This window comes from Phocoena sinus, chromosome 17 (genome assembly GCF_008692025.1).
Source record: "Phocoena sinus isolate mPhoSin1 chromosome 17, mPhoSin1.pri, whole genome shotgun sequence".
Taxonomy (NCBI): Eukaryota; Metazoa; Chordata; class Mammalia; order Artiodactyla; family Phocoenidae; genus Phocoena; species Phocoena sinus.
Window position 1 is genome coordinate 64,910,519 of NC_045779.1, and position 21,994 is coordinate 64,932,512.

At 39.5% G+C, this 21,994-nt stretch overlaps 1 protein-coding gene across 3 annotated transcripts in view; it reads left to right on the forward strand.

Moving 5' to 3' along the window:
* The window catches only part of NSMCE2 (NSE2 (MMS21) homolog, SMC5-SMC6 complex SUMO ligase), a 223,892-nt gene that overhangs the window by 113,437 nt on the left and 88,461 nt on the right, over positions 1–21,994 (forward strand). The window contains exon 5 of one of the 3 annotated variants that reach the window (XM_032609944.1): positions 4,397–4,480. The exons of the other annotated variants lie outside the window; for them this stretch is intronic. Within the exon in view, the coding sequence (XP_032465835.1) occupies positions 4,397–4,480 (84 nt within the window). The remainder of the gene's footprint in view (positions 1–4,396; positions 4,481–21,994) is intronic. 3 annotated transcript variants of the gene reach the window in all.

Sequence of the window (21,994 nt, forward strand, 5' to 3'; positions counted from 1 at the left end):
AAAGTAAAATGAATATAAATGCACTTTTATTTTAAAATATTTCAAGCCATATTTGTACTAATACAAGGAGGTTGCCTTATACCCAAGCGGGGAGGGTTATGGGTTGAGAGTGACAGAGAGATGGAGGAGGTGAAACTCACATGGTAAGAGTGTCACAACTCCAAAAATGTTGTAGATTGCACATCTAGGTCAGTTTCTGTCAGGGACATCACCATTCTTCCAGTCTTCCCTGATGGAAACCAAGACAAAGTCTTTATCTTTTCCTCTTTCATTCTCTACATCCAATAAATAGATCTTTATTGATTACTTATTTAGAAAAATCTCCGGGCTTTATCTTTTCCATTCCTGCGACCAGGGCATCAGTTCTGATCTTTATCAGTGTACATCTGGACAATTAGCATTTGAGAAGAAATGAACTGATCCATTTTGACCATGCCATTGTATGTACATTTAATTATTAAAACAATCCTGTGAGGTAGGACAGTTATCTGCATTTTTCAGATTGTATAAACTGGGTAAGCTCTTTCAAGTACATGATATTGCTAAGGAATCTCCTTGCTCTGAGTCTTTCTCCCCCTGTAATGCATTCTGTGCAAGAATACCAAGATGGTCTCCCTAAAATGTGACTCTTAATTTAATAACTTACTTTGTAAAACCAGTAGTTACTGATCTAGCACTTTACAAATTACCAGGGACGTTTCATTTCATTCTGCACAGACTAGTCCATGAGGTTAATGTTATCTCATATTACTACTTCATAAAGTAACCTGTAATGACTTCTGTTTCCCATCACGCCAATTTTAAACTCTTAATATTAATGACATTCTACATTTTATGCCCTGGCTCTACATCCATTTAATCCTGCCTCTCGATGTAAACTGGAGTTAGCTTTAGCCAGGTGAACGCACTTCTTTATGGTCCTCTCTGGGTACCATTCTAATTTCTCCCCTGATGTCTGCTCGCAGCACAACTCTTGTTCACCAAGCCCACTTTCCCCCCACTCCTGCCCTCTAACTTAAACTCTACCAGTCCTGCAGGACCTGTTTCAAGTCCTACCTTTTCAAAGAAGCCTTCCCCAATAATGTCTGTCTTCCTGGATGTTTTTAGTTCTTGATATCCTTTGTCGTATATGTTTGCCCTTGAATAGAATTTTTAAAATTTCCCCTAACTATAAAAGTAGTATATGCTTCACGTACAAATATTATATAGGATATTTGAAAGTGAAAAGATCACTCCTGGCTTCCCAATTCCAGTCTGTAGAAGTAACTACTGTAATGTGTCTTTAGGGTCGTATTTCTGTGTATAAGCAAGAATATCCACAGGCACACACACACACACCTATTTACACACATGGAGATAGCTATAGATTTAGATCTATTTTACGCACCTACACCATCCTACAGCATTTTTTTCCCCACTTAACGATATATCTTGGAAGTCTCTTCATGTCAGTGAATATAAGTGATTTCATTTAAACATATATCTTTATCGCCTCAAATTGTTTCATGTCAAATTGTTTTATACCTATACATCTGATCTTCCCTCACAAAAAGAAAATAGAAACTCCTCAAGGGCAGGAGTAATTACGCATTCATTCTCTTTTCCAATCCTTTACTCTTTGTTCTTTGTACATTTATTGCATATTTCACTATTCATGCTGTGGGAAATCCAAGATGTTTACTTCTCATAACCCCTAAGGAGTTAAGATCTAGTAGATAAGAATCTACATTTATACACAGAACTGTAACACAGGAAGAAATTGAGAAGTGACACCAATTTTTGTTACTGGAAATATGGCTGATTAAGTTATTTGAACAATTATCTTGCTGAAAATTATTGAAACTGTTGAATATGTATAAGAAAACATCCTCAGAGCAGCAAAGACCTGAAAATCTAAGGAACCGTAAGGAAAAGCAAGAGTTCAGCGAGAGTTTTTTTTTTTTTTTTTTTTTAGGGTTAGGGTATTTATTTATCTATTTTTTACGTCAGCCAGAGTTCTTTAGAGAACTAAAGCTGCTTTTACCCTGAGGACATTTGCTGATCCAGGCAAATTTGGACTTTGCCTGCCTCACGGGTAGTAAAACTACACAGAAAACGTGTAAATGGCTAACGTAAAATTTAGTGTAATGATTTTGGGGGCGGTGCAGAGTTTCTGGGGTACTCAGAATTCTCTGTTTATTGACCTGGTGGGAGTTCTGTGGGGTATTTTCCAAACTGAGCTTATTTGTTTTGTGTACTTTTCTGTATACATGTCATAATTTATAACCAAAAATTAAACATAAAAGAACAAGTTATAAAACAATAATATGATCTCACACGTGTGTATATTACATAAATGTATATGTGCATGTGTGTATATTATATAAATAGAATGTGTAATATATAAATTTCACACATTGATAAAATATAGAAATTTATGTTTATATATGTGTAAAAATATGTGTGTTTGGGGGATGCAAATGTTTGTGTGTGTGTACGCTTTTCAAATACAGAGAAAAAGATGTGAAAGAGTATTCTCCAACTACTGAAGACAACCTTGAGAGGTAGAATGGGGGGGGAAGAAGCGAGAAAGGAACTTACTACACTTTGTGCTTCAAACCACTGTTGTTACTTTTTTTTTTTTTTTTTTTCTTTTTTGCGGTATGCGGGGCTCTCACTGTTGTGGCCTCTCCCGTTGCGGAGCACAGGCTCTGGACGCGCAGCCTCAGCGGCCATGGCTCACGGGCTCAACCACTCCGCGGCATGTGGGATCTTCCCGGACCGGGGCACGAACCTGTGTCCCCCGCATCGGCAGGCAGACTCTCAACCACTGCGCCACCAGGGAAGCCCTGTTGTTACTTTTTTAAAATAATCATTATTATTTAGTGTATTTTAGAAATAGATTTAAAAAAAGTATGGCTTCTGTCTCTGCCCCTTATATATAAAAGTAAGCTTTCCACCGGGCTCCATACCACTTGGCAAAGTACCTTTTTTTCTTATTTTTTAATGTCTTGTTCCTTTACTAGACTGTAAGCTCTTAAAGGGAACAAGACAATTTTTATCTTTGTATTTCTTATATCTAGTTAATCCTGGTATATAGGAGAGGATCTATAAATGCTAGTGAAAAATGAATGAAAAGTATACCTTATAGAACTTAGGGCTGTAGGTGTCCAGTAGATGTGTTTCCTTAGAGGCTCTTGTTACACTTTTGAATATTATTTTGTATCTGGCACAGCAGTGGGCGTAAAGTTGGCACAGTGAATGCAGGTCGATTTGAATTTAACTGACACTTTGTGGAACCTGTAGGCAAATGTGGAGTCTACCATGTCGTGCCCCTCTTGATCCCAGAAAGCTGGAAAATGAAAATACTCTCTGAAAATTAAACTAAGAAATTAACAGCTAATAGATTAAAGCCAAGGGAGGCAGTGTGATCTTACGAGACATAAAGACTCCTTGGGCAGAAAGATTTGACTATAACCTAATTGAGGGTATTGACATCTTTAAAACACACAAACATATAAAATGTCCATCAGAAGGGCATTTTCTCTGTCTCCAAAACAGAGAAAAAGAAAAGCTATTAATGTAATCGTCATGATACCTAACAAAGCACTGTCTGACCAGTAGCGCCTGCCAGGTTGAGGCAAGCATCCAACCTGCCTGGCAGGTGGATAACCCTGTGGTACAGAGCTGCAGAGCCTCATGCCATTTTGCACTGGAATCCTGCATAATTAACTCCACTTGCTCTGCTTCCGTGCGCACCAAGCTTCCCTCTGGTAATTTGCCTTCCCAAGGAGATAATTCACTATCAGGCTGGTACAGACTGATGCAGATTCAGTATGCCTGATTCTTCTGGTGTTCACTGTAAATAATAAAGTCGCCTTCTTTTTTTTAATACATCAGTGTCTTGTGAGTTTTGTTAGCATGAGTCTGCATTCCTGGGTCCAGTCAATGAGAATCGGGTATCAGAGTCTGCAAGGCCCATCAAGGTAAATACTACCTTGTGGGCATCTGATGGAGCGGACTGCTGGATTTCCCAGGTGATGCCCATCCGTGTCGTCTTGCTCCATGTTCCCTTTCCATTCCACACTTCACCAGAAAAAGTCTTCCTGGAAGTAACATGTTAAGAACATCTTAATAATGTGCACATTACAGCTAGAGGGTACCAAATAATATTATGTCAATGACAGTAGACCCTTATCCTCTGGGTGAGTGTTATCTGTTTGGTTTTGTAAATTTCACACCTGTATGGATGAATGGAATGTATATTGTAGATGTCACATGGTGAGGACCCCCAACAACTCATATCCAGTTCTGGCTTCATACCCTCTTCTGGCTTCACTTCTGGCTCTCATCTCATTGTCAGCATTGATCCTGGCGTCATACTCAAGTCACTTCCTAACCTGGGTCTCTCTTGCAGCAGTGAAACCTAAAGAAGATGGAGGACACAATGATTTCGACCAGATTAAGGATAAGGATGCAAGTAGAGCAGGCAATGAACGAGGTTATAGAATTTTTTTCTTCCATTCTCATCTTTCTCTCTTTCCTCAAAATAGTCCCAGTAGCATTTGAAAGGGTTTCAGAATCCCACACACTGCTATGGAAAAAATAAAGCACAATTTCTCAGTGCCATGTTCCGCTTACCTATGAGTACAATGGCATGTAAACCAGATTTCAGAAAATCATTAACAGCAGTGTCTTGCCAAAAAGGATATCAGAGTAGATAACAGGGCAAAACTAAACTACAACTCTTAAGTGGATCCTGGAATTTTTAAAAAATTGATTCTTGCATCAAATAAGTACACGGTTAGGTGGGACTTTGATAAACGGTAATTTTTCCCCTTTCTCTCCTGTTCCTCCCCTTTCACCCCAACTTCCAGCCAGAATAATTGATCACTAAATTTCACCATAAATTTATCAGGGATGTACCCAGAGCAATCCTCGTTATCAATCTGATTTAAAATAATATATCTTTTATTAGTAGATTAGGACCTCACAAAGATTTCAGATAGCGCAGGTAAATATAGAATCTTTAAAAGACTTATTTTGTACAAACTTGGTTCTTTGAAACTATTGTTTTGACGATCACAATTTTGTCCATTTTATACAATGGAGTTCTGCAGCAAAGTAAGACACTATTGGATTATTGTGTTAAATTCATGAGGCTCCTGTATCTGTACATTACTCAGAGCTGTTCTTGTAGACTGATGTTAGATGGTATGGGGATGAATTGCTTTATAGGTTTGTGGGCCATTCCTGATTATTTAGAGGCTGATTAACCAGTCAATGAATTCCTCAGGCCTTTTGACCAAATTCACCGTCCTCTGGCTTTCATTTTCTTTGGATGAAAGATGATGCTAACGAGGAAAGGGTCCATTTTTCATCCCCACGTGGGCAAGGTTTGTTTCACAGCCAGAGGCAGCTTGAATGTAAGATCAGGTTTACACTGTGGACCCTACGGTATTGGAAGTTAGGCTGGGTAGCATCAAAACACTCAAAGTCAAGCCTATTGTCACCTCTGAAGTACTTGTCCTACTTTAGTAGATTAGTAACAACATGTTATAATATGAAAGTTTGCATTTTCTAAAGCAAAACAGGCAGTATAGTATGTTATATGGTGATATGTGGAAATACCACCCCCCCAAAAATAAAAAGAAAGAAAGGAAAATCATATTCCCTAGCTTCATTAAATGTTAAATTATTGGGGAGAGGCTGACCATAGTCAACATTTATAAAAAACACCTACAACTCTCAAAACTACCTGTATTTTTCAGAACTTAAGTACATTTCCTTACTTTACCAAAGTGCATGATATCTTGGCAAGATTCTTGCAAATTTTGAAGTGCATAAATTACCCTGAATAAAGACAAAGGAGTAGAGTGAGCCAGAGAAAGATGGTCACCTGAATAGTAATGAGCATTTGACCTACTCCTCTCCCTGCCCCTCTTTTCTCATAAGCCCAGGCCGCTGCCTTCCTTTTTTCTTTTTTTCCTTCTGTTGAAGGTCACTGTCTAGACAGGGATTCACTGGACAGAACTGCAAAGACAACTAGAGTGGTGGGACAGAACTATCCTGAAGTTAGGCAGCGTTATGGCAAGCTGAAGATGCAATTTTCAGAACTGTACAGATATCTTCAGACTTTGACATCCTTTGTGATGAGGCGCTAACCTTTCACACCCTGGCTGCGTAAGGACCGTATATAAAATGGCAGAGTAGACAGAATTTCTTTTTCATTCTCTGTTCTACCTTTCTAAATTCTTTTTCTGGCATCCTCTGGTTTTCTTCAGTCCTCCTGCAGCTGTCTAACTTCTCTGATTCTTGTCCCTTTTCAGTAAAAGGTTCACCATAAGGCTTGATATCATTAAGTCAGTCTCTGGGTATATTTGTCTGTGTTGTGTGTATGTATCAACATTTTGTTTTTGTTTGTTTGTAATATAATTTAGAATATTCCTTTCTAACCAAATAAACTCCAACGGTAATATTTCTTAAGTTTCTAGGATTATTGACTCTTTAGGCAGTCTGAAAGTTACCCTCAAAAACGTATATACACATAGAATGTTGGGTACAATTTCATGGCGTTCGTGCCCTCTTCGTACCTGTTTATGGATCCCAACTGGGTTCAGAATCCCTGTCCCATGATGAAAATTCCAGTTATCTACTTGCATGGTCACTGGTGATATTTGAAGATATATTCATTCACCAGATGCTCATCGAATGCCTACTCTGTGCCAGGAACTCTGCAGGGCATTGAGATACAGTGACCAGGACACTGGCGCACCCGTCCAAATTTACAGTGTAGCTGAGGAGACAGACAAATAGACAGACAACTACAATACAGAATAGGTGCAGCAGCAGGGAAAGTACAGGCTACTTCAGAGAGCACGTTAAGATGAATGCTTAATTCCATTTTGGGGCATCAAGAAATTCTCTTTACAATGATACCTGAGTTGTTCTTCTAAGTAGAAGGAATGCTATGTACATAGTCAAGAGAATTATAGACTTATATGCCTGTTGAGAACTTTACGTTTGATATTAAAGGGCCTTAAGTTGAGGGATGATAAGTACTGCTATAACTGAAAAAGATAACTGACTGTAGCATGGAGAATGGGTTGGGGGAAGCAGGACTGGAGGCTAGGAGACTTCAGTAGTAACCAGTAGACACTAATAGTGACCTTAACAGTGCCGGTGAAAAGAAGAGGATGAGTTGAAAGGATATGAATTAGAAACCACAGAATTTAGTGATTGAATTAATTCCTTCAACAAATATTTGTTGTGCTGCTGTGTGTTGGACACTCTGTGAGGTATGGTGGTGAATTGTAGAGACACCATCTCTATCTTCAAGTCTAGTAGTCATGACCTCCAGGCTTCTAGATTGGACAGCTCAGTGGATGGTGATGCTGTCCTCCAGAGATGGAACAGACGTGTCTCCGACTGAAGGTCCCTAGACAGGAGAAGTGCTTCTTCAAGCTATAAGTGCACCTGCTGAGATCCCAGGATGTCCCTGCAGTTGTGAATTGCTGTGTCTAATGAGAGACGTTACTGATGGTAGAATGTTTCCATATGAACAGTATTTGAGGAGAGACTTGAGAACCACTGATAGAGATGACAGTTGGAGCCAGGAAGTGGATGAGATTACCCAGAAAGAGTGTATTGAGTGAGAGGAGAGGAAGGGTGAGGATTGGACCTGGCAAAACAATGGAGAAAGAAGAGGAACCCAGTGAGAAAGCCAGGAGTATGTAAAGTGTGTTCCTAGATGGAGCCAGTGGAACAGATGGGAGGAGTAGCAGTATGGCAGCAGCAGTCAGCATCAGGGTAGGCTTCTGGTTCAAGATGATGACCTGAGCTTACAAATTACATTTCACACGTTCACCACCACCTTAGCTAAAGGGAATTATGAATCTTCACATCACAGGTAGCCAGCAGAAAATAATGAAATTTTATGCTATGTGAATTATATCTCAAGAAAGCTGTTATTAGGTGAAGAGAATAATAATGATGAAGAATTCAATCTTTAAATATATTCTAACAAAATTGTTGTATTTAAAAAAAGAATAAACTATAAGCATCACATGTGTGCGGGTGGGGTAGAGTGGAGTGAGGGAGAAGATGTGCAGGCGGGGTAGAGTGGAGTGAGGGAGAAGATGTTATCCACAAAAGAAGGAGAATACATTTGTATCCGGTTACCTGGTAGCACTATATATGCAAAAAGCAACAGAGCATCACCTTAGACATCCAGGGGAAAGGGTTGTTACTCAAATTTTACGGCCAGCTGAGGCATCTTTTCTTGAAAGGGCATCAGAAAGGTCATCTTTGATATTGAATGATTTGCCGAATATCCCACTCATGTACTTGCCCTGGAAAAAAGAAAATTATGCGAAGACATGCCAGCACCAAATAAGTAATTAGCAAGAATAAAGAACCTGATAAGGGGAAGAAATGATAGTAGGGTGTTTTTTTTTTAAGTGGTAGGGAATTAATTGTGAATAAGAATTGTCAATATAGTAGTAAGCCATAATACTAATGATAAATGAGTCCTCAGAAAAGAATTATGTAACAGACTAATAATAATGGGGATCTGCGATTATAAAGTGTTTCAACAATTTGGCAAGCAGAAGGAAGATGGAAGAGTGCAAGGAGATTCCAGAAACTGTTACTTTCTTATTGGCATCTATTAAGAAGTACAGGATATGGTGGTGCAGTAGTTAAGACTCCATGCTCCCAATGCAGGGGGCCCGGGTTCGCTCCCTGGTCCAGGAACTAGATCCCACATGCATGCCGCAACTAAGAGTTCGCATACCACAACTAAGGAGCCGGCGAGCCGCAACTAAGACCCAACACAACCAAATAAAAAAATATTTTTTAAAAAGGAAGAAATACAGGATAAAGAAAGTAAAGTCAAGCAGTACTTGAGTAGAAATAGGATGAATAACTTCCGAATCAATTGGCTAAGAATGAGGGGGAAAGCAGAAGTTTTGGAAGCATAAAAAACAGAATATAGTTTTAAATTAAAAATGAACTTATTACCACGCAGTGACTACGCTGTTCTGTTAAATGACAAGGATTCGCTTTTTTAAAAAAATCCAACTATAATATGATCCTGAGGCACACCTTTAAAAGGAAAAATGAGAGGTCTGTAACCATAGATGCAGAGGGAATTTTTAAAAAATAGATTTGAAAGGAGTAATATGTTTAACCTTATGACAATGAATTAAATCTGCAAAATGAATGACTGAAAATAGATTTAAAACAAAAAATAACCAAAATTGACTCAAAATGGCCAAAATTGTGAATGACGTTTACAAAAAGAAGATTAAAAGAAAGATTCTTTGCTCCCCAAATGTGCAAATCCTAGACATATTAATTGTTAAATTCTGTCAGATCCTAAAGGAACGGATATTTTCTGTGCTAGTTAATCTATTTTAAAGCATGGGAAAATACAGAACATTTCCCAGTTTATTTTAGGAAACTAGGATGACTTATGACCAAATTCCATGTTTTGTCTTTTTCTTAAAAGTTAAGAACACTTTCACATAAAACTAGATATATGAAATCTTAAGTCAAATATTAGCAAATAAAATCTGGCGGCATATTGAAAGAACTGTACATATGATAAATTTGGATTTGTTTCAATAATGTAGCATTTATCATTAGAAAATCAATTAATTAGTAATCATGTTGAGGTCAAAAGAGGAAAGCCTCTTCCAGCCGTTTACTTCTATGAGCCAAGCATTACTCTGGTGATCCAGTGGTGAACCAAAGGAACCAAGCCCCTTTCTCTGTGAAACATAAGTTCCGCTGAGAGAACAGTAAGAAATAAACAGACAGATACTGTAATAAGCACATGTAAAATTTTGGTGTGTGATAGATTTTCAAATCAGTGGGGGAAAGTTGGCTTATTCAAGAAAAACATTTGGAACCATTGATAATGTTTTAATGACACTACTTTAAATCCAAAGTTCATATTTTACATTAAAATACATTCCAGATGAATTGAAGGTTTTAATGTTACAAATTGAAGCCGAACTATCAGAAGAAGTAATCAATGAATATTTATATTGCCTCATGTTCTGTTAGACCTTTTCAATCATGTCAGAAGGAAAAGCGCTTGGAAAGATTGACGAGCAGAAGGATAATGTCGCTCTGTTTCTGAGACGATAAGGACAAAAGCAACTGCTTCAAACTTGCAAACATTCAGCAAAGCATAACATTTGGAAGATGTATTTGAAAGTTTTATATACAAAAAACTGAAAGTTCAAGGGGTAAAACCCATTATTACTTAATACATTAAGTTTTTGCAGCCAAAGTCCAGCTGTACTAATAAGACTCACGAACATTTTTCAAGTGTTTCTTGCAAGCTAGATGTTGTTCTGATGCTTTACATGTATTATCTTATGTAGTGCTCACAACAGTCATCTGAAATAGGTACAGGTAGTATTTTACGTATTTTACAGGTATGGATGCAGAGACACAGGAAGGTCGTAGTAGCCTGCCCGAGAACACCCAGCTAATAATTGGCAGAATCAGCTTTGCAACCCAGTCTAGGGCCAGAGTCTACTTTCCTAATGAAAGTAGGAAAGTAGGAAGACATGTTGTACCAAACATGTCTCTTAATTTTCTGATTTGTTAAAATCATCAAAAAAAAAAAAAGATTCAGGGAGGAGATAAATTTAACTTAATCTGTGTGAAGAATAAATTTGGATGATAGTTTTTCAACTCACAGCTGAAAATCCACTGGGAGCTTGTGAGGAATACTTTTCTCACATATATGCAGTCTGTGCTGGAAGGTCTTTGTGGCAAGTGTTTAGAACTGAAGTTTTGTTCAGTTGCCAAAATAACTTCCAGAAAAATCACTTTGGAGAATTTTTGAGTAAAATATTTCCCTGTTTACTCCAAAACAAATTAGTGGACTTTGAATGTCACTCATTTCATCCACATATATTTGCAAGGCTGGTTTTTCTCCATCCGTGACTGTGAAAGCAAAGTGGTTTGATCAGCATGGCCCACGTCAGATTCTCTTTCCCACACCACTTAGGTTAGAAGGGGCAAACATTTTCATCAAGCAAAAATACTCAGTGCTTATGTTGATCAGAGCTTTTAAGCAAAAATTTTTTTTCCCTCAACATCAAACAAACACCCAACTCAATTAAAAAATGGGCAGAGGACTGAGCAGGCATTTTTCCAAAGAAGACACACAGATGGACAAGAGGCACATGAAAAGATGCTCATCACTAATCATCAGAGAAATACAAATCAAAACCACAATGAGACATCCCCTCACACCCGTCAGACTGGCTGTTATCCAAAAGACAACAAAAAACAAATGCTGGAGAGGATGTGGAGTAAAGGGAAGCCTGTGTACTCTTGGTGGGGATGTAAACTGGTGCAACCAGTATGGAGGTTCTTCATAAAATTAAAATCGAACTACCATATGATCCAGCAGTTCCACTTCTGGGTATTTTTCTGAAGAAAACAAAAACACTGGTTCGAAAAGATATATGCACTCCTATGTTTATTGCAGCATTCTTTACAATCGCCAAGATATGGAAGCAACCTAAGTGTCCATTAGTAGATGAATGGATAAAGAAATTACATACACACACACATGTATAATGGAATGTTAATCAGCCATAAAAAGAATGAAATCTTGCCATTTGCAACAACATGAATGGACCAAGTGAAATAAGACAGAGAAAGACAAATGCTGTATGATTTCACTTACATGTAGAATCTAAAAAAAATGAACAAACATAACTAAACAGAAACAGACTCATAGATACAGAGAACAAACAGGTGGTTGCTAGAGGGTTCGGGTGTGGGGGAATGAATTAAATAGATGAGGTAGATTTAGAGGTACGAAATTCCAGTTACAAAATAAATGAGTCACGGGGATGAAATGTACAGCATACGGAATATAGTCAGTAATATTGTAATAACTTTATATGGTGACAGGTGGTAACTAGACTTATCGTGGTAATCCTTTTGTAACGTATAGAAATAGTGAATCACTATGTTGTACACCTGGAACTAACATAGTATTGTAGGTCAATTCTACTTCAATTTAAAAACATGGTTCCCCCAAATCTGCCATTGTTTTAATATTTTAAGTTTGGGATTAAAAAATATATATTTTAAACATTAAAGGCAGGATTGAGATTTTTAAGTTTAGTTGAAGGTGGCATGGACTTTTAAAAAACATTGAGAAGCTATTTTATATGTATGCTTATTGGTATGGAAATGTGAAGATGCTCACAATGGATTTTTCAAAAACAGCAAGCCTTCTACATCCTCTCAGATTTTTCTAGCTCTCTAACTCATCTGAAAAGGACTGAGATGCTGTTGGAATCTCATGATACTATTGAATTTCTATTTATCCTTCTCTTTTTAAAAATAAGTGTAGTGTATCTCTATTGATAGATTGCTATTGAAATGTTTATAGCATAAGTCTATTATTTCCTTATTGTGGATGAACATTTATTAATTAAAAATAACCCTCTTGGAACTTCCCTGGTGGCGCAGTGGTTGAGAGTCCGCCTGCCGATGCAGGGGACACGGATTCGTGCCCCGGTCCGGGAGGATCCCATGTGCCGCGGAGCGGCTGGGCCCGTGAGCCGTGGCCGCTGAGCCTGCGCGTCCAGAGCCTGTGCTCCGCAATGGGAGAGGCCACAACACTGAGAGGCCCGCATACTGCAAAATAAATAAATAACCCTCTTTTACTTTTATTCTCATGAATTGACATTTATCTGAAATTATTATAGCTATAATTTCTTCTGATTATCACTTATTTGTCATGTCACTTCCAAACATTTATTAGTTTTTATCTTTTAAATCAGTCTGAATCTTGATCTTTTTTTTTTTTTTTTTTTTTTTTTTTTTGCGGTACGCGGGCGTCTCACTGTTGTGGCCTCTGCCTTTGCGGAGCACAGGCTCCAGACGCGCAGGCTCAGCAGCCATGGCTCACAGGCCCAGCCGCTCCGCGGCATGTGGGATCTTCCCGGACCGGGGCACGAACCCGTGTCCCCTGCATCGGCAGGCGGATTCTCAACCACTGCGCCACCAGGGAAACCCTGAATCTTGATCTTTAAATAGTGAGGTTTACATTGACAGTTGACAACAATGTTATTTATAACATCAATATTAGCCTACATATACTAAATGTTTATGTATATTATAATAAAAGTATATACAATATGACCCCCATTTTTATAGAATAGACTTAAATCTCTGATATGCCATATGGAAAAGAATCTAACTCACAGCTATTAAAAGTGGTCTATCTTCGATGTTGAAACTACAAGTGGTTTAAATTTTTATTTATATATATGTTCAAAGTTTTTGTGGTAAAAAGGTTATGTTTCCTAATTTTAAAAAGTTTAATAAGGGACTAAGACAGTAAACTGTAGGACAAAGACAAATGTCAACAGCTATCTTATACTCCAGCCATACCCATTAGAAAGTATAATGGGAGGGAGGGACAAAATTAACAAGCAGAGAACCCAATTCTCGATAATAATATAAAATGCCAGAAATGAGCTTAAGAAATATGTAGATCTTTTCAAAAAGCAAACTTAAATTTTTCTGAGGTACTTGGAACAATGGGAAATTATATCACAGGCCTCAATAGGAAGACAGTGTTTTTTATTTATTTTATTTTAAATATTTTATTTATTTTTGGCTGCGTTGGGTCTTCTTTGCTGTGCGTGGGCTTTTTCTAGCTGCGGCGAGTGGGGGCTGCTCTTCGTTGTGGTGCACGGGCTTCTCATTGCAGTGGCTTCTCTTGCTGCAGAGCACGGGCTCTAGGTGCGCGGGCTTCAGTAGTTGTGGCACACGGGCTCTAGAGCACAGGCTCAGTAGTTGTGGCACATGGGCTTAGTTGCTCCGCGGCATGTGGGATCTTCCCGGACCAGGGCTCGAACCTGTGTCCCCTGCATTGGCAGGCAGGTTCCCAACCACTGCACCACCAAGGAAGCCCCAAGACAGTGTTTTTGTTTTTGATGTTGGGGGTAGGAGTTTATTTATTAATTTATTTTTGCTGTGTTGGGTCTTGGTTTCTGTGCGAGGGCTTTGTCTGGTTGTGGCAAGCGGAGGCCACCCTTCATCGCGGTGCGCGGACCTCTCGCTATTCAATGCCTCTCGTTGCAGAGCACAGGCTCCAGACGCGCAGGCTCAGCAGCTGTGGTTCACGGGCCTAGTTGTTCCGCGGCATGTGGGATCCTCCCAGACCAGGGCTCAAACCCGTGTCCCCTGCACTAGCAGGCAGACTCTCAACCACTGTGCCACCAGGGAAGCCCCGAGACAGTGTTTTTTAAATGGGAGAGACTTGAACATGTTTAAATTCTAATGCAAAAAAGAAGAAACTTAAATTTTTCACACAAGGGAAGGAATGATATTTCTTCAAGTAGCATCAGTAGCATCTGGTGCCTGAGTAGACAGGGACCTTGAATAAAAGCTAGGAGGTAGTGATATTTCCAAATTTCTAACTTAGGTTCCTAGGCAGAAGAGGATATCATTAACTAATAACAGCTGAATAGCAACCGTTTATTGAGGGCTTATTAGGTATTAGACAATGTGATAGTTATTTTCATAAGTTAGCTGATTTAATCTTTACCACCATCTGAAAGTTATTAACCCCACTCTAGATAAAGAAGCAGACTTTTTGAGCAAGGATAGATCAATCGCCTAAAGTCTGACAGAAGGCTAAGTGTCAGAGCTGAGATCTGAACTTGGACCTGTAGTCTAAAGTCTTTTCTTCCTACAGTATACTCCACTATGCCTTCACCACCAGGCAGAACCCAGAAGGAGAAGCAGGCTTTGGGTTAGGACCATGAGTTTGGTTTTTTAACATATTGAGCTTAAGAGATTAACACAATATCAGTTTGGAGGGAAACCATTGGAAATGCAGTCTGGAGTCTGGAGAAAGACTCAGCTACAGATATCCTTACCAGAAGGTCGTTGAACCCTTGGAGATAGCTGAGATTGCCCAAGGGGAGGGAGTAGTCAGCAAAAAAGAGGATGGAACTAATTCTGGGAACACCAGCCTTTAAGAAGCAAGTAAAGAGAAGCTAATGTATGAAACTGGAAAGGGATGCTTAATAGAAGAAAGAGGAACAAGCGGGTAAAATAAACACACTGTACTTCATCAGTTTTAAGACAAGTGTTTTTGTATTTTAATATCTCTAAGATTGGCATATGTCTTATTATCATCTTATAATTGATGGATTTTTTTTTGTTTTTGCTTACTGTATAAAATAATGGGGCATTTTATAACTGAAGGAATACAGCTGACCCTTGAAAGCACAGGTTTGAGCTGCACGGGTCCGCTTACACTTGGATTTTCACCTGGACAGGGGGTCGGTGCCCCCAACCCCGACACTGTTCAAGGGTCAACTGTATTTTAATGTGGTAGTTAACAGTCAATTAAAAATCAATTGTGTTTATCCATTTCTAAATTATTTTATAATGAAAGCATATGTTTCACCTGTATAGCTTATATAAACAGTGCATAAATTAGATTAAATGGATGGTTAAACATGGAGTGAGCAGTTGAGAGGTTCAGGACTCAAGCCCTGGAGCAGAGCAGGGCTGTTCAAATCATCCTCACCTATCCCTTGGGCAAATCTCTTTACTGCCTTAAACCTTGCTTTTCTTACCTGTAAAACAAGGATTCACAAATGATACCTGTTTCTAAAGATTGTTGTGAGGAGTAAATGAAAAATACACATAAAGCACTTAACATTGTGCCTGACAAATGAGTAAGCTGTCAGTCAACTGTAGCTATCATTATTGTATTCTGTATTGCTATTTCAGGTTGCAAAGAAATAACTGTCCTTTTGTTCCCACCGCAGGGTACTGCCACGTCTCTTTAAGTAAAGCTAGGTTCCATCTGAAGTAGGCAAATATGTTGGAAGCTTATGTAAGCTCCATGTTGCCTTGTCTTGAAGACTGTTCAACTGTTACCTGCTAGAGAATTTGAATTAGCAGGTGTACACAGATTCTGAACCATTTTGTGCCCAACCCAAAGCCTTGCTTATAGTTGGTACCTAAAGTACTGTGATAATGATTAACCCCGAGGGACAGCCTTCCTTTTTGCTCTAAACAAAAAAGATGCAGCCTTTGTGGATGGGTGTTTGGGAATTCCTGCAGTATGTCTCAGATGGCTTGCAAGAGTTTTATGTTTTTCGTTTTCTTTTTCTTTTTTTCCTGTTTATCTCTGATCTGTTCCTGGAGATCTTGTTGTTTCTCAGATGTTGTATTGGGCAAGATGTAGTCACTGCATAAACATTGGGTAGGAAGTGCAGATAATGTTATAAATATACCTCTTAGTTTGTGTAGTAAACCAGCATCCCATGTGATTTATCTTTATTATTTATTTATTGCTAAATTAGCATTGTGCCCTTCCTCCACATTGCTTAAAATGCAGTCATATAGGCAGTCTGATTTCCAAGGTAATTGCATTTAGGAAGTTACATTTCCTAAATGTTCTGCTAGGCAGGAAAAGAACTCTGAGGGAAAAAAAAATTCATTCCTTTGGGGAAAACTGATACTACTTTCTTGGTAAAATGCTTCTATGTATTCAGTGAATTGACAATTCCCACCATTTTTTTTTTTTTTTTTTTTGGTAGTTGTAGTCATTATAACTTCTATAAGATTATCTAGTGTTTTGGAAGCTCCTGAGAAAGCCTAGAAGAAATTAAATATTTTCAGGTCTAACTGTGTGTTTCTAAAGCTATAATTAGTTATCTCTCTGTATTCAACAAATTAATTTTTTTTTAATTTGCTCAAAATTCAACTTTTAGAATTAGGCTTGTAATTTCAACCTTATCAATGTCAAATTATTTCATTTCCTTTGACTTTAATAATTACATTTAATAATTCAAACTCGAATACCTCAGTTCACATTTGTGTTTGGATCAGTCATGTTTAGATGCCTAAAAATTAGGGTCTTATGCATTCTTGCATATTCTGTTTAATGTCTAGCTGCATGTCAGTGCATAGTATTTGAGTCATCGGTGTGCCACAAAACATTTTACCAAGACACATAGTGCATCATCAAGTGATTGAATTATACTGACAGCTGTAAATGGGACACAATTTGCAAAAGTAAATAGTGTCCTCCTTTAAAAGAAAGAAAATGAACAGTGCTCATCACTCAGACACCAAGGTTTAATTAACTCTGACTTACTAAAGGAAAGAAAGTGAGCAAATAAGTAGCATGTACTTCCCACAAATAATAAATTATGAATCATTGCTATTTTTTATATAACTGACCCACACAGAATCTTTGCCATATTCTTTTGTCTATGTGCCTCAGGTTTTTTTGTTTGTTTTGGTTTGATTTGGTTGGGTAAAATGAAAGACTATGATTTGACTAGATTATAAATCCCTCCAACTTCTAAAATGCTATAGGACTGATTTCCTTTGAGCCTTGTTCCTCTTGCTAATTGATGTGGTTGAGTGGTCTGGAATCAGCCTCCTTGATGCAAGTTATTGTGAAGTTCTGTGAAGGTAGTTTGGTCCAGGAATGAATGTATTCATTCATCAGACCCATGGCATGACCGTGAGTCCTAAAGGAGCTCATGGTCCAATAGAAGAGTATGATGGTTTTAAAACATGGCCCCCCAAATTCTTTGACACTCCTCCTGACAAAAGTTAGAGCTCTACCTACCCCCTACCCCCACCCCCCACCCCTTGAATCTGGGCCCTGTGATTGCCTGAAGATAGATTATAGCAGAAGTCTATTCTGTTTCTACTCAGGAACTATATCAGTTTCTGGGCCCAAGCCTTAAGAAACTAGCAGCTTCCACTTCCTGTCTCTTGGAACACTCACTCTTGGAACCCAGCTACCATGCTGTGAAGAAGCCTAAATGCCCCTGTGGCAAGACCCAGGTGGAGAGGAACTAACAGGCAACACCTGCTTGTCAGTGCTATGAATGAACCATCTTGGGAGTAGATTCTCCGACTTCGGGAGAGCTGATCTGGCTGACACTGAGTAGAGCAAAGACAAGACATTCTCACGGAGCCCTGCTCAAATTGAAAATCTGTGAGCAAAATACGTGACTCGTGTTCAGCCACCAAGTTTTTTTTGTCAGAACAAGGAAGTAGACGTGCAAGCAATTTTGAAGCAATGTAGAGTTACAGTGATGGCAACGTGCACCGGGTATCACAGGAACACTGAGGAGAGACACCTAATCCTTCTATCAAGGAAGACCTGCTCAGGGAGATGACAAGTCAACTGAGTCTTGAGTGAGGAAGGGTTAGCCAGGTCAGGGGAGAAAGGGTTGGGTGTTCTGGGCAGAAGGGAAAACAGTGTGACGAGAAGCAGAGGCACGAAGCAGCGAGGTGTGCATGAAGAGTTATGAGCATTGAGTGTTGCTGGAGCACAAAGCTGGGAATGGGAAGTACAGATGAAGTAGCCAGGGAGGTGGGCAAAGTTTGAATCATGGCAGGCTGCCAATGAAGGCATACTGTAACCAGACAATTTGGTGTTTCTGTTATTGTTCTAGGTAATACCAGAGCAATCTGATCAGAGTTTGTGTTTTAGACAGATCCTTCTACCACCATGGAGAAAATAGGTTAGAGGGTTTTGAAACTGGGAGCAGGAAAATCAGTTAGGTGGTCATTGCAGAAGTGTAGACAAGGACAGGGAGGCCTGAATTAACACTACAGTGGTGGCGATGGGGAAGAGAAAGTAGATTCAAGAAATATTTAGGGGGTTAAAAAAAAAAAAAGAAGTATTTAGGAGACAGAAAGGATAACACTCAGTAACCATGGAGAGAAAGGGCAAAGGAAGACGTAGATTTCTAAGTTAGGCGACCAGCTAGATGCCAGTGCCACAGAAGGGAGCAAAGGAGAGCATAAGGAAGACTATACAAGTCAAAAATTAAGAGATTTAAACTATAAAGATTTGGCAGTCACTGTCACAGATGGTAGTTGAAATCATTAAATGGATGAGCTCCTAGGGATGAAGCTCTAGGAGTACCCTGAGATTTAAAAGATGGTCAAAGGAAAAGGAGCTCACAACAGATTTGAGGGGAAAAAATAATCCAAGAAGTTTCAGGAGAACCAAGAGAGAGTTGTCTCAGAAACCAAATGAGTAGAGTTTCAAGGAGGGGATTATCTTGTGTGTCAAATGTCATCAGCCAGTCGAGTAAGATGAGGATAGATGAGAAGTCACTGATGACTTTAACCAGGCAGGGCAAAGCCATGTATCAATGGTTAAGTGAATGGGAAGTAAAAAAGGTCACAGATGGTACAGCTAAGGGATGAAGCATAATTGGAGAAGAACACAGGGACATGAGAGCGTTTGGTGGTGCTGTTGCTGCGGCTGGTGGTTTTAGGGGGATAGAAAATAGGTAAATTTCCAAGGGGCTCGTGCCAGTAAAGGGGAGGAAGTTGAAGAGAGAAGAAGAAGAAAGTGTGAGGGCTGAATCGGGAGATTGGGATTGACATATACACACTACTACACATAAAATAGGTAACTTTAAGGACCTACTGTGTAGCACAGGGAACTCTTCTCAATACTCTGTAATGACCTATATGGGACAAGAATCTAAAAAAGAGTGGATATGTGTGTAGGTACAACTGATTCACTTTGCTGTACAGCAGAAACTAACAACATTATAAATCAACTAGACTCGAATAAAAATATTTAAAAAAAAAAAAAGAAGGTGTGATTCATGCAGTAACATCCAGTTGGAGGTAAAGGGGCATAGGGTCAAGGACAGTCCTTTGAGACTGGAGGAATACCATAAGCGTAGGTGTACGTGGTGTTATATGAGTTGGACAGGGCTGCCACGAGCTTTGCAGTGGAGTGCCAGGGACCTTGGTTGGGTCTCCCCAGAGAATTGTAGAACAGCAGCATTTTAGTCTTTGCTGGTCTGCTCCTGTTACAGCAGCTCCCACAAATTTTTAACGGTAATACTTATCAAGAAAATAGTAACTTCTGTTAATATGGGCTTTGTAGTTTCTAAATCGGTGCTCTCAACAACTGTGAAAGAAAGATGGATCGTGTCATTCCAGTTTATAGACTAGAAAGTGGGAATCTCAGGGGTTAAGGTCATGCTGCTAGTTAGTGGCTGAGATGATAATAGAAATCAGATCCTCTGACTCCTAACCTTTTTCACCTATGCCACACTGCTGTTTTGAAGCTAAAACTAGATTGGGTTCATCGAATCCAACCTCCCCTTTTACAGATGAAGCAACTGAGTCAGCAGCCTGGTAAAGTGAAAAGAACGTGGATACTGTGGGTCAGGTTTTCTGGGAAGCCAACTCTGAGGTGGAGATAAGCGTGGAGAAGTTCATCAGGGAGTGCTCTGGGGATGAGCACCCCTGGAAGGGAAACGAAGGAAGCAGGACTGGGCAGGGGGGACAGGCAGGCTGTGATGATACAGCCTCAGCAGAAGCTTCAGCCGACCTGCAGGGAGTTCTGAAGATGGATGACCCTTCAGAGCTGTCCTGAGTGGGGGAAATGGGGCCAGGCCTTTATACCTTACTGATCGGCCATTGGATGCTGGTCACCCCAGAAAGGGGGCATAATCTTGGGCAAGGTGATTCTCTTCAGCTAAAGTGGTCCCCAAAGGAGACTGAGAGCAGAGAGCTTTCTGCCAGCATTACTCCTGGCTCCCTCATTCCTAAGGAGCATCTTTGGAGTCAGCCACCCGTGGGTTTGAATCCTGTCTCTGCTGCTTCCTAGCTGCTCTGTTAGCTAGTTAATGTTGGCAGATTCTGGGTAAGCTTCTTTAACCCTCAGGATCCTCTCCTGTAAAATAGGAAAAAAATAATGTGAGAACTCACTAAGCCTTGATTTCCTTATTTGTGAAACAGGAAGATAATTGAACCATCCTTTGGGGGAAAGTTGTTAAGAGGATCCAATGAGATTATAAAGTTACCAGAGTACCTGCCACTTTTAGGAAATTAGTTGTTATTATCACACCGTAGTTCGGTGCCAGATACATAATACTTGCCATGAAAGTTGCTCCATAAGTATTTTATTTAAAAATGTTCCAGAAAGACTCAGTGACTTCCTAGAGGCCAAAGTCAGGGCTGGAATGCATCGTACTACACTACTCTCGGGTTCAGGCTTCAAATCTGGGAATATGGGAGGAGATACCTCTATGGTGAGTCAGGGTGTGACTGTGGAAGGAAGTGGGCCCTTGAATGTGACTTTACCTGGGAGAGTCATTGCTTTGGCTAAGTCACTGGTGGTAGCCCAGTGTGCAGATGTGTTTTTCAGAATGGAACCAAGAGGGTAAAATTAAAGATGAAGTCATCTGAGTAGCAGCACCTCAGCAAAACAGCACTGCGGCAAAAAGTGCTTTGATTCATTGGGGCTAAATATAATAATATCTAATAGTATATATATATATATATATATATATATATATACACACACTATAGATAGTATATATATATAGTATATATATGCCATATGTATGTGTGTGTGTGTGTGTGTGTGTGTGTGTGTGTGTGTGTGTATATATGTATGCCATTTTTGTGCATCCCCAGCAGATCTGGATTCCAGTCCTGTGAGCTCCCTCACTTACTGGTTTCTGGACCAGGGATAATTCACTCTCCCTCTCTGGGCTTCAGTTTCCTGTATAAAATGAGGATTTGGGTCTAGGAGAGCCCCATCCTATTCTCTCATGGTTTAGTTCTTTACTTCCAAGTATACCACACAGCACAGGTACGTTAAGTCAAAGCACGGCTGCTATTAGCCCATAGATGAATAATCTTACTCCACAGGTACAGGGGAGCATAAGGTGCTGAGGACGGCTGCAGACAAAAGCGCTGGCAAAGAAATCCTAATATTTACATTTTAGTGAAGAAAGGGAGAAAAAATCTCTGTTTTATGAGTCAACCCAAGTATTCCATAGTCATCGCAGAATTATGTTCTTACCTGCAATTTTTTGTGGAATTATCCCAATTAGTTTGACGTTTATTGACAGTCACCGTTGTGCTGGATACTGTGCAGAGCAAGTGTATGTAAGCTGCACCCCAGCTTTGTTAATCTGGGGAGAGCATG